Raw genomic sequence first — 12,907 nt, forward strand, 5'->3', positions numbered from 1 at the left:
TAGACAGCAGCTTTTGCATCACGGGCGTTGTAGGTTCAGCAGTAGATGAGCACTACGTTTGTTTGTAACAATATCAAGAAACATTATGAAATGCAAGCGGGAAAGATTAGCGCAACTCGCCATGCTTCTGTGTTTCGTCATGGCTGGCATCTGACGCTGGTCGGACCCCTGGCCTCAGCACCTCCGAAACTCCGCTAGAGCTAAGCCGCCAAATGTTCGGACGGTGCAACTCGACGCCTGGAATCGATTGCCTACGACTTGAGGACAGATTGTCGAGGGCAAAGATTAATCCACGCCCCAAGTACCTCAATATTTAGATTATCACCAGGCAGCAGCAATTGGGAGGATGCGTGTCATCTTTCAAGTCGACTGAACCAGACATACAGCTGTCCATGAGCCCTCCACCATAAAGACACGACGCCGCGCACCACACTTTTGTCGCATACACACGTACACCACAACCTTCCCGCGCCATGTCGAGCACCGACGGCGACGATCATGTCGCGTCGACACTCCAGGAAACAATCGTCGACCTGGACCCCCGACCTATCACCGTCGCAGTCAACCCAGTAGCTCTGGTGGTGACAGAATGCATTACCGTTACGTCGGCGATGCGAAAGCATGCCCGCTGGGCACACTCCTCTGTCGCGGCCATACTGGGCAGCTCTTCGAACAAGACACCGGCTGTGCAACGACGCGACCGCACGGGACAGGGCATCATCAGCGCGGGAGAGCAAGAGGAGGCTGTACCGAGCAGATGGGGCCTGCGGGGGAAGAAGGGCAAGAGCATGCAGGACAACCCCCTCATGTCTGCCTTTGCGCGCCTGAGGAACGACCTGAAGGGCTGTAAAGGTGAACGCTACAGTCGGGACGATACATGGGCAATGCTAACGCTGCACCAGACATCCGGACCTTCGATACCCCCTCCATGCTCCACCCCTTCCTACAAGTCATCCGCTCCTCCTCCACCTCCGCGCCCATCACCTCGCTCGCCCTCATCGCTATAACCAAATTCCTGTCGTACGGCATCATCGGTCATGACTCTCCACGTCTACCAGAAGCTATGCAGCAGCTCTCCTCCGCCATTACACACTGCCGATTCGAAGCCAGCGACTCGGCTGCCGACGAGATCGTTCTCCTTCGTATCCTCAGGTTGATGGAAGTCATGATCTCAGGTCGCGGAGGAGAGGTACTGGGCGACGAGAGCGTATGCGAGATGATGGAGACAGGCTTGAGCATGTGCTGCCAGGCGAGACTGTCAGAGCTGCTCCGACGCTCGGCAGAGATTGCCATGGTTTCCATGTGTCAGGTCATATTCCGCAGGCTGAAGACGCTGGAAATTGAATCGCCAGAGGAGCTGGATGCCATGGATGAAGAGTTGGAAGGAAAGGACGAGCAAGATGGTCTGAGAATGGACCCAACCGCAAACGGCGAGGGAGACTCTGCACAGCACAAGGTCGAGGCGCTGCAGCAGCCAATTGATTCTGAGAAGGGACATGAAGACAACGACAGTACCGCGAACCCTGCGAGTAGTACTCTAGATCTACCAGCAACCGCGGCGGATGGGCAGCCACAAGCCCCTCTCGAGATCAAGCCGTACTCATTGCCGTCCATAAGAGAGCTGTTCAGAGTATTGGTTGATCTGCTGGACCCTCACGACCGCCAACATACCGACACCATGCGCGTCATGGCCTTGCGCATCGTAGACGTTGCTCTTGAAGTCGCCGGGCCGTCGATAGCGAGCCATCCCAGTCTGGCCAATCTGGCCAAGGACACCTTGTGCAGGCACATCTTCCAGCTCGTCAGATCAGACAATATGGCCATCTTGAACGAGTCATTGCGAGTTGCTGGTACGTTGCTGGCGACATGCAGGAATGTGCTCAAGCTGCAACAAGAGCTCTACCTCTCGTATCTGGTCGCATGCCTTTTCCCACGGGTTGAGATACCCATTGAGCCGGGTATCGAACCTTCATTATACGAAGGAGTTCCAAGTGCGCCCAGTCTAATCAAGCAGCCGCCGCAACAAAAGAGCAACTCAAGCGGTCGTTCAACTCCAGTGCCTGTCAAGGATCGGCAAAAGCTGGGGCTGGAAGGAGGCGCCCGAAAGCCGGATGCTCGAGAGGCCATGGTGGAGAACTTGGGTGGCTTGGTTCGGATACCTTCCTACATGGCAGAACTTTTTGTCAACTACGACTGTGAGATTGACCGTGGAGATGTCTGCATGGACATTGTTGGACTTCTCTCCAGAAACGCGTTCCCAGACTCTGCAACATGGAGTACTGTCAATGTACCTCCACTGTGTTTGGACGCACTGCTTGGCTTCGTGCAATCCATGGCAGATCGCCTCGACGACGAGCCTGTGACTGAAGGCTATCCAAGCGTTGAGTCACTCCGCGAGCAGCGGGCGCGCAAGGCGACCATCATCCGTGGTGCCACTAAATTCAACGAAAAGCCCAAGGCTGGTATCGCCTACCTGGCACAACAGGGAATCATCCGAGACCCAGATGATCCTAAATGCATCGCCGAGTTCGTCAAAGGTACTACGAGAGTCGATAAGAAAGTATTGGGCGAGTTCATCTCGAAGAGGGGAAACGAGGCGCTCTTGAGCGAGTTCATCAACTTGTTCGACTTCAAAGGACAGCGGATAGATGAAGCGCTTCGACAGCTCCTGCACGCCTTCCGTCTCCCTGGTGAATCGGCCCTGATCGAGCGAATCCTGACAGAATTCTCTGAGACGTACTTCAACATGGTCAAGCCTGAGGGGATTGCCAACGGCGATGCCATTTATATCCTCACATACGCTGTCATTATGCTGAACACCGATCAACACAACCCCAACTTGAAGACGAAACGAATGCAGTTGGAAGATTTCACCAAGAACGTTCGAGGTGTTAACAATGGCAAGGACTTTGAACCTGAGTTCTTGCAAGGAATCTATGATTCCATCAAGAATCGCGAGATTATCCTACCCGAGGAGCACAGCGATCGAAATGCATACGACCACGCCTGGAAAGAGCTGCTAGTCAAGTGTCAGTCGACGTCCGACATCGTCATCTGCGACACCAACATCTTCGATGCGGACATGTTCGCTGCCACATGGAAGCCAATCATAGCAACCCTATCCTACGTGTTCATGTCTGCTACTGATGACGCGGTCTTTTCCCGCGTTGTGCAGGGCTTTGACCAATGCGCTCAAATCGCTGCCAAGTACGACCTTACTGAGGCTCTCGACCGTATCATCTCGTGCTTGTCGTACATCAGCACATTGGCGCCCGATGTGCCACCAAGCACATCGCTCAACACCGAGGTGCAGGCCGACAAGAAGAGCGTTATGGTCAGCGAGACTGCTGTGCGATTCGGTCGTGACGGTAGGGCGCAGCTAGCGACCGTAGTTTTGTTCCAGGTCATTAAGGGTAACGAAGCATCAATAAGAGATGGGTGGCAACATGTAAGCTTTTCGATTTTGTTGTTTATCTATACAGTGCTAACAATAGTAGCTTATTCGCATCATGGTGAACTTGTTCGTCAACTCGCTGATACCACCCTACTTCCTTTCTTTCCAGAAGACGCTCGCTCTAGCACCCATACCACTTCAGAACCCAGCACAAGTCATCGACCGTGCAGAGCGTCCAGCAGACACTGGCATCTTCTCGGCCCTGACATCATATGTGTCGAGCTTTGCCAATGACGAGCCTCCAGAGCCGTCAGACCAAGAGATTGAGTACACACTTTGTACTGTGGATACTGTCAAGGAATGTCACTTCGAAGACATCCTTGCGAACATCAGCCAGCTGCCAGTGGAGTCTCTGCGGTCACTTCTGTCATCTCTACTTGAGCATCTACCTGAAGATGGTTCACCCAGAGTCATCGTTGTGAAGCCTGAGATACCTGGCGCAAGTCCGCGAACGACCGGCCCTAGACAGAAGGGGAAAGGTCCGCTGTACGACCCAAGTCTCGTTTTTGTCCTTGAGCTGGCGACTGTATTAGCTCTGAGGGATGAAGAGACTGTCAAGGAGCTTGCAAAGGATGTAACGGATGCTTTGGCGTCTGTCATCCGAGACGCTCCCAAGCATCACTACGTGGTCATTGCACGATCGGTATACTATCTTCTGAGTCTGCTCAAAGCCAGCAATGTAAGTCTCGATGCACTCTCAAGAAAATACACTACTAATCTATCCAGGACTACGACTTCATCCGTGCGCCAGTCCTTATGCACACGTTCTCCAGCTTCAATGATGCTCTGCTACACGAGTGCGCACAACCGATTCTGAAGGGTCTGACAGACTGCTGCAAGGGTCCGAACGCTCTTCGCAGCGAACTTGCAGGATCACCAGACTTCTGGACCATTCTCAGCAGGCTTTCAGGAGTGCCCGATGCTGCTGGGGATGTATTCCAGCTCGTCGAAGACCTTACCACTTCGCCTCAACCTGGCATTACTGCTGATAACTACGAGGCTGCGATTGCGCTTCTCAATGAGTTCGCAACTGCAGCTCAAGTTGGAGCTCGAGAAGAGCAGTTGCATGATCAGGCTGCACGACGCAACAAGGGCCAGAAGCCTAAGAAGCTTGAGAGCAACGAAGTTGTCGTACGCGGGAGCACTGCTATGAGCATTGTCTTCCAACTTTCCAGCAGGGTGCCAAACTTTATCGAGCAGTCTCACCTTGAGACAACTGAAGGTAGGAACACTTCTCTCTTCGTCAAGCATCGCGACGCTAACATCTCTTCAGCATGGACCGCGTACTGGTCTCCTATCCTCAAAACCCTCGCACATCAATGCCTCAACCCTTGCCGCTCCCTGCGCCAGCAAGCCTTCTCTTCACTACAACGTACCCTTCTTTCCAATGACCTCGCCTCACCCGAGCACCGAGAATGGACTGCGATCTTCAGCGAAGTCCTCATACCCCTCATCACCCAGTTACTCAAACCAGAAGTCTACCAATCTGATCCATTGGGCATGAGCGAGACTAGGATCAGGGCCGCCACACTTCTGAGCAAGGTCTTCCTGCACTACCTAGTGCTGCTTGACGGCCTCTCAGGCGAAGAGAATGAAGAAGGAGAAAAGAGCCTGTCTTTCGAAGACTTGTGGATCACAATAGTTGGCCTCATGGATCGCTTGGGCAATAGCGGACAAGGCGACATGGACGAAGCCGTTGCCGAGAACCTCAAAAACATGCTTTTGGTGCTCAGCAATGGTGGATACCTCGCACCGCCGGACGAAAACCCCAAACGCGAGGAACTTTGGCACGAGACGTGGAAGCGCATCAACCGCTTCCAACCCAACCTCTTCGCTGAGCTGTTCCCGGAAGAAGCTGGAAAGCCTGCGAGACCGCGACCGAGTAAGGATGAGCGAGCGGCGAAGGCTGAGCCGGTGATCGATGGCAGAGAAATGGACGTCGCTGAGAGGAAGAAGGGAGGTAGCAGTAGTGGCGAAACTGCGGATGGTAGTGAGGACGGCGAGGAGGAGAAGGATAAGGTGGCTGAGAAGGAAGGCTAGCATCTTCTGTATCACTATGGCACCAGATGAGAGCGGTTGTTGGCACGTGATTTTAGCATTTTTATCGCATTGCAGCATAGATGGTGTGAGAGGTAATGAAGAGAATTGTATGACACCATACAGAGCATGATTTTTCCCTTTGCTGCTTCGTGGTCTCATTGGTGTCAGAGGCTCGCATCGCGTACTCGTCGAGATGGTCCACATGGATACCTGGCAGTCAGATAGATTAAACCTTTAACGATACGGCACAAGACTTCATACAAATCAACTCATTGCACCAACAAAGAGGATAAACGGCATCGTGATCGAAAAGCCCTGCTACTTGGCTTGGATGTATACACTTCATCAGTTTCTCGCAAAATCTACATTGAAAACTTCCTCCTCCCCTAGCCCCTCGTTCACTTCAAGCATGAGCCATGGCAGCAGCAGCAGCGGGAGTCTCAGCAGGAGCTGCTTCGGCGGTAGTCATAGGCATCTCAGCTGGGGGTGCCTCGGCGGGTGCTTCGGCAGCGGCTGTCGTCTCTGCTGGGGCTTCTGCGGCAGATGTTGTTGCGGGCGCTTCTTCAGCGGGTGGTGCCTCAGCGGGTGGTGCTTCAGCGGGCGCCTCCTCAGCAGGGGCTTCCTCGGCCGGGGCTTCAGCAGGAGGGGCAGGAGGGGCAGCAGCGGGATCCTCTGGGGGTGCAGGTACGAAACTATCAAAGAGTCAGTGTCTGTATGACCGGGGAAACAAGCATTAGCATAGAAGCTGGGAATATTTACGCAGCAGCGTCCAGAGCGAGTTTGCCCGCAGTTCCGCCGACGACGTCTGTTCCATCAGTGCTCGATTCGCTCTGTTGGCTCAACTTGACATAGTCGGCCAACTGTTGCGTACTGGCAGGGTTGACCATCATGACCTGGCCCTCCTGGCAATGAGGTCCGGTAGCACAGTACAGGAACATGGGGTCCGCGCTCGTGATGGGCATGTTGAACGTTCCGACATCTGTCTGGCCGTCCTCGAAGGGGATGTGACCGCTGTGGATACCGCCTTCCATGGGAGTGCATGCTGTGTCGGCGGTCGATTGAGTGACGGTGTGGTTGCCGTTGGAGAACTGGAATTGGACAATGTCGCCGACTGCTGCAGTGATAGTGTTGGGGATGAAAGTATCCTGGGGACCGCCGACGATTACGGGGATGATTTGGCTGGCGCGGCGAAGTGGGTTGGCTCGTGTTTGGTTAGCAGAGAATAGATGAAAACATGTGTATGACATACATTTGATGCTAGGCAGTCTGTTGACAGTCCTGAAGGCCGGGCCTGGAAGCGCACTCGCCGTAGCGATCAAAGCGACAGAGAAGATGGTTGACTTCATTGTGTGATAGCGAATAGCTTGAGTTACAAAAAGGTATCGAGGGTATAGAAATAGGAACTAGACTACCGTTCAACGGTGGACTGAAGAATCGAAAGTAGAGATTATGTAAAGACCGTTCTACGGTTTGCGTAGTCAAAAGAGCGATGCGAAGAGAATAAAGGATAGAAAGACACCAACTGAGCAAGAACGCACCTACAAGTACCTTTAGCTCATATACGCTTGCAACCTCCACTATCACATCCTCCACACGCCCGAATCAACCCTTTGCCTCCTCTATCCACACCATGAATCTTGCCTACGTAGCTCACCTCCTGCCCATAACATCTCAAACGTTGAAAATGGCCTGAGGAATCTTAGGACAGCCACAGGCCAACCTATGGCGCACAGCCATGTGGATACCCGAGCTGTAAGACCAGGGCGGCCAAGCTGTCGCATTGTTGCACGTAGCCTAAACGATGTTTGACAGCCTTGTTTGCCAAGAGAAGGCATGGGAAAAGCGCATGGGTGAGGCGGTTGTATGCCGTTTGAAGATAAGTGGGGAGAGGAGTGCCGAGTTGCATCATGGTCGTTTGGAAACCTCAAGTGCCTTACCAGGCGTGGCGCTTAGGCTTGGGAAGGCAGAGGCGGGTAAACGGCAGGGTATGTTTGGGCGATGGGTGAACTCATATCCTGAAATGGTGATGCGCGCGCTGATGGTCGCGATGGAGTTGATGGTTTGCGGGATGGTCGAGGTCTGAGAAGGACTGCCGGCGACACATATTGTTGAAAGTATCGCAAAGATTCGCAACACCGATAGTCTTCCTAACGCATCAATATATCATGTAAAAAACAAAAGCGCATTCACGATGCGATCGAAGCTGTGGGTACCCAGGGGTCTGGCAAGCATGTCGCAGGAGGTCGGTGCTTGGTTCCTGCCTCGGTAGACGGCCTGGAAGCTGGAAGCGGGAAGCGAACGTTTGGGTCCACCGCGACCCGCGGTCTCCTGTGAGTCCGCGGTCCTCCGTACACCAAACACTACATGTCCGGCTTGGCTCAGCGCATGACTACTGCTTTTTTGTGAGTTATGCGACGGTGAATCAAATGGGTGTCTATACCGTGAGATGCATATAGCCTCCACTTGCCGACACCCGGAGATTCCTCTCTATGAGGCATGATTAGTGTTGTCTCCATGACGACAGCGACTGTGCGCAGATTCGAAGAGGTTGTCCTTTCTGCTAACTTTTGGGCATCTTATGTTGCTCGAGTAGCTGTGAGCTCATCTTTCGCGCTCGCGCAAAGGCTCGGTTTGTCTCCGCCGGATTGCTCGACATGGACGGAAGGCTGAAATGGTTGATCCTGATGACTGTTGCGGTATGTTTTCTACCCTCGAGGACGTAGATAGGCGCGAAAGGAACCATCATTCTCGTTTGATCCTACTTTCGTCAACGAAACCTCATCAGTCTTCCTCCTTATGTACGACAGGAACTGCTACCTAGGTAACACTCTGACCGGAGGCTTAATCAGGGTATGGGGTAGGGGCGCTCTAGGGCAAATTGAGAAAACGAGATGTAAGAAAGGTGAGTTGTCGTCACTCGACGACGACAAGAGGGATGGAAGCAGATCTTGGGTTGTCGATAGTCAGAGCTGACATGCATCTGCACGTGACATTACTGTTCAGCTTCGCCGCACAGCTGCAGGTTTCAGGAAACTGAAGCTTACGCCGCACCCCGCATTCTTTGCTTCCTAAGAATGTCTGCCATTCACTCGACCACTCGTTACCTTGCAGTTCCAACGATCTAGTTTCCCTGTCATGGCGAATCTCTCGGAATTGCCAGCTGAACTCCTCATAGATATAGTGCATTCGTGTTCGCACACAGACATCAAGCACCTCAGCGAGACATGTCGCCTTCTCCACAACAAACTGGTACAGCTTGCTTCTGCTCTCGTCTGCTAGCTTTTCTGACCAGTGTCCAGCTACCGGAGCTTTTCCGAACCCTCGATCTAAGCACCCACAGTGCCACTGTCGAATGTCCTTACGAAGTTTACAGCGAGAAATCGATCGGGCGACGTGCTACAGGCCGAAATTCCAGAGTATCTTCGAGATCTCTCGCTAGGGAATGGATCGTTATCGATAAAATCACTGCGAGGAAGCAGGAGCTGTTGGTGAGGACCATTGCCGAGAAACCTACCTACGGAAATTATGTACGTGAACTACACTGGACAGTTCTTGACACTTACCAAAGCATTACCTATTCTCGAGAGCTTCTCGACGCGCAAACTCATTACTGGCGTAATCTTTATGCTGAGCAGGGTTGGGCTGCATGTACCTGCGGCATGCGCATGGTACATGAACCTGGACCCGGGGTTCGACTTAGCACAACCGAGAAGCGAAGCCTGCTATGGAAAAGGTTCTACGATGAAGAAACCAGAAGGAGCCGGGATGGAAAACACGAAAGCACTCTCAGCAACGAACGGGAGCAATTCCCACCAGAAGATGGTAAGCTACCCAGGTATAGCTTTGATAATTGGGGAAGGATCTTGACGCTGTCAGAATCTGTTTGGCGAACATTTCGTAGCTTCGCGCATGTGATGAACGTCGACCTGTGTTGGCTCAGGTAAGACTCACGGATACACTTATATCACTGGGCTGACTTTAAGAAACAAAGACCGTGGCGGGAGGCCACTTTGCCAACACAACTCTTCCATGGTGCTCAATCCATCCGACTAAGCGGACGAATGACGCGCGAACTTGTTACGAGTATTATCATGGGTCCACGGCTCGAGAGCTTGAAACTGAATGACCTCAAGCTATGGGCGGAGCTTGAGCCAGCTTGGAATCCCAACCCCAAGTCATCCGCATCGAGACTTGCGAGCCTTGTCTCAGATACAGTGGATCCTGCACTGGTACCGGCAGCTTCGAATAATCTTCAAGAGCTCCGCAGGTATATCGATGCGAATCGTGCTAGACTGCGGATGCGACCAAACGAGCAAGTACTGGCCGGCACCCTTGATACGCTCGCAGCCCGCCAAATCGCCCTGAATTCTCTTGATATCATTATAGCGGGGCCTGCTTCGGGTTGCCATCCAAGTCCTCAAGATACATCACTGTATCGCTCATGGGCACGATTTCTGGTGTCAGCACGCAACACTCTTTGCAATCTCTTCTTCGAACAATGTGAAGGTAGCAAGACGTCGTCCGGACCCCAGAGGGGCCGTGAGAGAGGGCAGACAGATGGACCACGTTCAATGGACTCGCTTTTTGTACAACATGTGCTGCCTGTTTTGCTAGGCGCTCCATGGCCGCATATCAGGCGCATGGAGATAAGAGGCGTGGGCCGAATTAAGCGCACGTGGCAACCCCATCATGGGCACGAGGACGTGGTACATGTCGCGATACTTCCTAAGGCTAGAGAGCAGCTTCGTGAACTCCTGGACTACGAAGCAGAGTTGGTAATTGAAGAGCGGTCGTCTGCAGAGAGTGAACATGTCGATCCCGCCGATCCAGGTATTCCGCCCATTTATAGTCAATGGGGAAATTGGAAAGCGATCATAGATAGGCGTGAGGAACAGAACCGCAGCGACAGCGGAAAAAATGAGGCTGGCGGACTTGCGACTTGTCAGATCAGCCCTCACAACCAAATGGTATTTCGATGGCCATATCGGAGCTCGAAAGATCAGAAAAGCGCTCTTCATATCGTAGACACGAGATTCTCGCCGTACGAGGAGGAGGATTTGGGAGGAGGACCCAACCCCGAAATCGAGAGGGCATGAACGAAAGCTCGAAGGTCCTCCACAGGTCTCAGCGCGAAGACGGTCTGATCTTCATATTTACGCTTTGGCATCACTACACGTGATAGCCATATAGTAGAATACCGACATATAAGAGTCTTCAAACACACGTAAAGTCTGTCGTCGTGTTGGGGTGAAGAGCGCTCATGGCGAACGCCCGGGCCTCAACGAATTGGACGTAGCGCGCTTCGGCCGGAATTACTTTTCCGCCAGCCTGTAATTTTCTCTGAGCTCCCACCCACCCCTTCATCTTTAGTCCCAAGCTTCACGGGCACCTCACGGAAGACCAGCTCCAGCAGCCTTGGGGCCAGGGTCGCACTATTCACGATGCATACACGCATGCTGTTAGCCCCACGTACGGGTGCTGCTGCATTGGACCGCGACCTCGGCTGAACGCGATCCATGAGTGCGGAGACCGATTCCAACCGCTCTCCGCAACACATTGCCAAACTCAACTACCCAGATACCCTTCCTCATACCATATCACAAGATGCGGACAGTCTCGGCGCTAGCTTCGCCTCTGCGGAGATCAACACCTTCAACGGCCCGCCAGAGCGCGCGGAGATGCTTCGCGAGCTCTCACAACCTGCAGGCCACATGGGGGTTCATAGGATTGGGACGCATGGGTTAGTACTCTGGCAGCTCACATGATCACCATGTCCTAACATCAGTTGCAGGGTATCCCATGGCGAAGAACCTCAGAGCGAAGATACCGGCTGAAGACACACTCTTCGTGCACGATGTCAATACCGCAGCTACGAAGCAATTCCTCGAGGAGCATCCACAAGGCGTACGAGTGGCTGAGAATGTACGAGAAGTCGCTGAAAAAGCCGTACGTATACCTCTTCCACTACATCCAGCACTCTCGTGATGAATTAATTGTTCTATCAATGATCTAAGTTGGGGGCCATTCGTGGCCCTTCTCCTGATTACACAAAAATTATAGCCAATCCTCTGATGCTTTATACACAACACATCTTCTCGTCAAGTACTTCGAGTGCAGTCCACTGACAGTGTTGCAGGAAACTATTGTCACTTCGTTGCCAGAACCGAAGCATGTCAAGGCAGTCTTCAAGGAGATGCTGAAACCAGCTACTCTTCTTACAGACAGCTCCATCAACACAGAACGTTTCTTCATCGATTGCTCAACCATCGATCCTATGACGTCTGGTGAGGTAGCGGAAGCTGCTCACTCCACCGGTCAAGGAAAGTTCATTGATGCGCCGATGTCTGGTGGTGTCGTTGGCGCACAGGCTGGTACGCTCACCTTCATGATCGGTGCGCCGCCTGAGGCAGTCGAAGGTGCCACCAAAGTCCTGTCATTAATGGGCCGGAGAGTGGTTCACCTTGGCGGACCAGGTGCTGGTCTCAAGGGCAAGCTTGCAAACAACTATCTGCTCGCACTCAACAACATTGCGACTGCAGAAGCAATGAGCATGGGTGTGAAGTGGGGCCTTGATCCCAAGGCGCTAGCTGGTATGATCAACACAGCGACCGGCAAGTGCTGGCCCAGTGAGGTCAACAACCCTGTTCCCGGTGTCATTGAGGGCGCTCCTGCAAGCAGAGGCTACGAGGGAGGGTTTGGCATAGGCCTCGCCAGCAAAGATCTCAAGCTCGCATTGAAGGCTGCTGATGAAGCTGGTGTCAAGCTTGCGCTGGGAGAACCAGCAAGAGCGCTCTACGATGCTTGCGAGAAAGCCGAAAACTGCAAGGGCAAAGACTTTTCAGTAGTCTACAGGTATCTTGGGGGCAAGGAGTAGACAATATGACTTTGATCGACATCAGTAACCGCTTCACACATGATCTCCTACCCTCGTGATGTACATCTGATGAATTGCACAGTCGTGCCTATCGTGAAGACCCTTGGAGAGCGAACAGGAGCTTCGTCGTCCTTGCCTGTGAAACGTGTGCCATGCAGTGGTGGGAAGAGGGGAAAGCTCTGGTCAAAGTGAGAGGAAGACGGGAACAGCACTGTAACGCATGTCGAGACACAGAGAAAGAGGAGACCTTGTTGTTACGACTAAAAGTGTATACGCCATAAAGTGACTTGAGACACAGTACTCCATGATTCGTCCGAACATCAGCCCACAAATCGACAATCGATGCAGCAGCGCTAGGTGCGCTGCAGTGGATCGAGACAGTAATACATGGATGGAGAAAGTCAGTGATGAAAGATGCCCACAGCCCTTTGATCCCATAACCCATTGACATCCAGACCGCAGACCCAGAATGACAGACATCCAGTACAGCAAAATCCTGCGACCACGGTTTCGCAAAAGTAGACCAGACAACGCGAAAC

General features: G+C 52.9%; 3 protein-coding genes across 3 annotated transcripts; 2 read left to right on the forward strand and 1 right to left on the reverse strand.

Moving 5' to 3' along the window:
* Positions 1-473: 473 nt before the first annotated feature.
* J4E88_009326 (uncharacterized protein) lies at positions 474-5,494 on the forward strand (the record flags this gene model as incomplete). Its single annotated transcript, XM_049402929.1, has 5 exons — positions 474-852; positions 903-3,448; positions 3,498-4,133; positions 4,181-4,676; positions 4,728-5,494. The coding sequence occupies 5 exons, from the start codon at positions 474-476 to the stop codon at positions 5,492-5,494; spliced, it is 4,824 nt and encodes a 1,607-aa protein (XP_049251417.1).
* Positions 5,495-5,897: 403 nt separating this feature from the next.
* On the reverse strand, positions 5,898-6,840 carry J4E88_009327 (uncharacterized protein; the record flags this gene model as incomplete). Its single annotated transcript, XM_049402930.1, has 3 exons — positions 5,898-6,186; positions 6,254-6,695; positions 6,744-6,840. The coding sequence occupies 3 exons, from the start codon at positions 6,838-6,840 to the stop codon at positions 5,898-5,900; spliced, it is 828 nt and encodes a 275-aa protein (XP_049251418.1).
* A 4,390-nt stretch (positions 6,841-11,230) lies between these two features.
* J4E88_009328 (uncharacterized protein) lies at positions 11,231-12,368 on the forward strand (the record flags this gene model as incomplete). The annotated part of the gene is made up of 3 exons (XM_049402931.1): positions 11,231-11,234; positions 11,286-11,440; positions 11,631-12,368. 3 exons carry the CDS (start codon positions 11,231-11,233, stop codon positions 12,366-12,368), a joined length of 897 nt encoding a protein of 298 aa, XP_049251419.1.
* Between the last annotated feature and the right edge of the window lie 539 nt (positions 12,369-12,907).

Source organism: Alternaria novae-zelandiae, assembly GCF_023758075.1.
Source record: "Alternaria novae-zelandiae strain BMP 2774 chromosome Unknown scaffold_23, whole genome shotgun sequence".
NCBI lineage: Eukaryota > Fungi > Ascomycota > Dothideomycetes > Pleosporales > Pleosporaceae > Alternaria > Alternaria novae-zelandiae.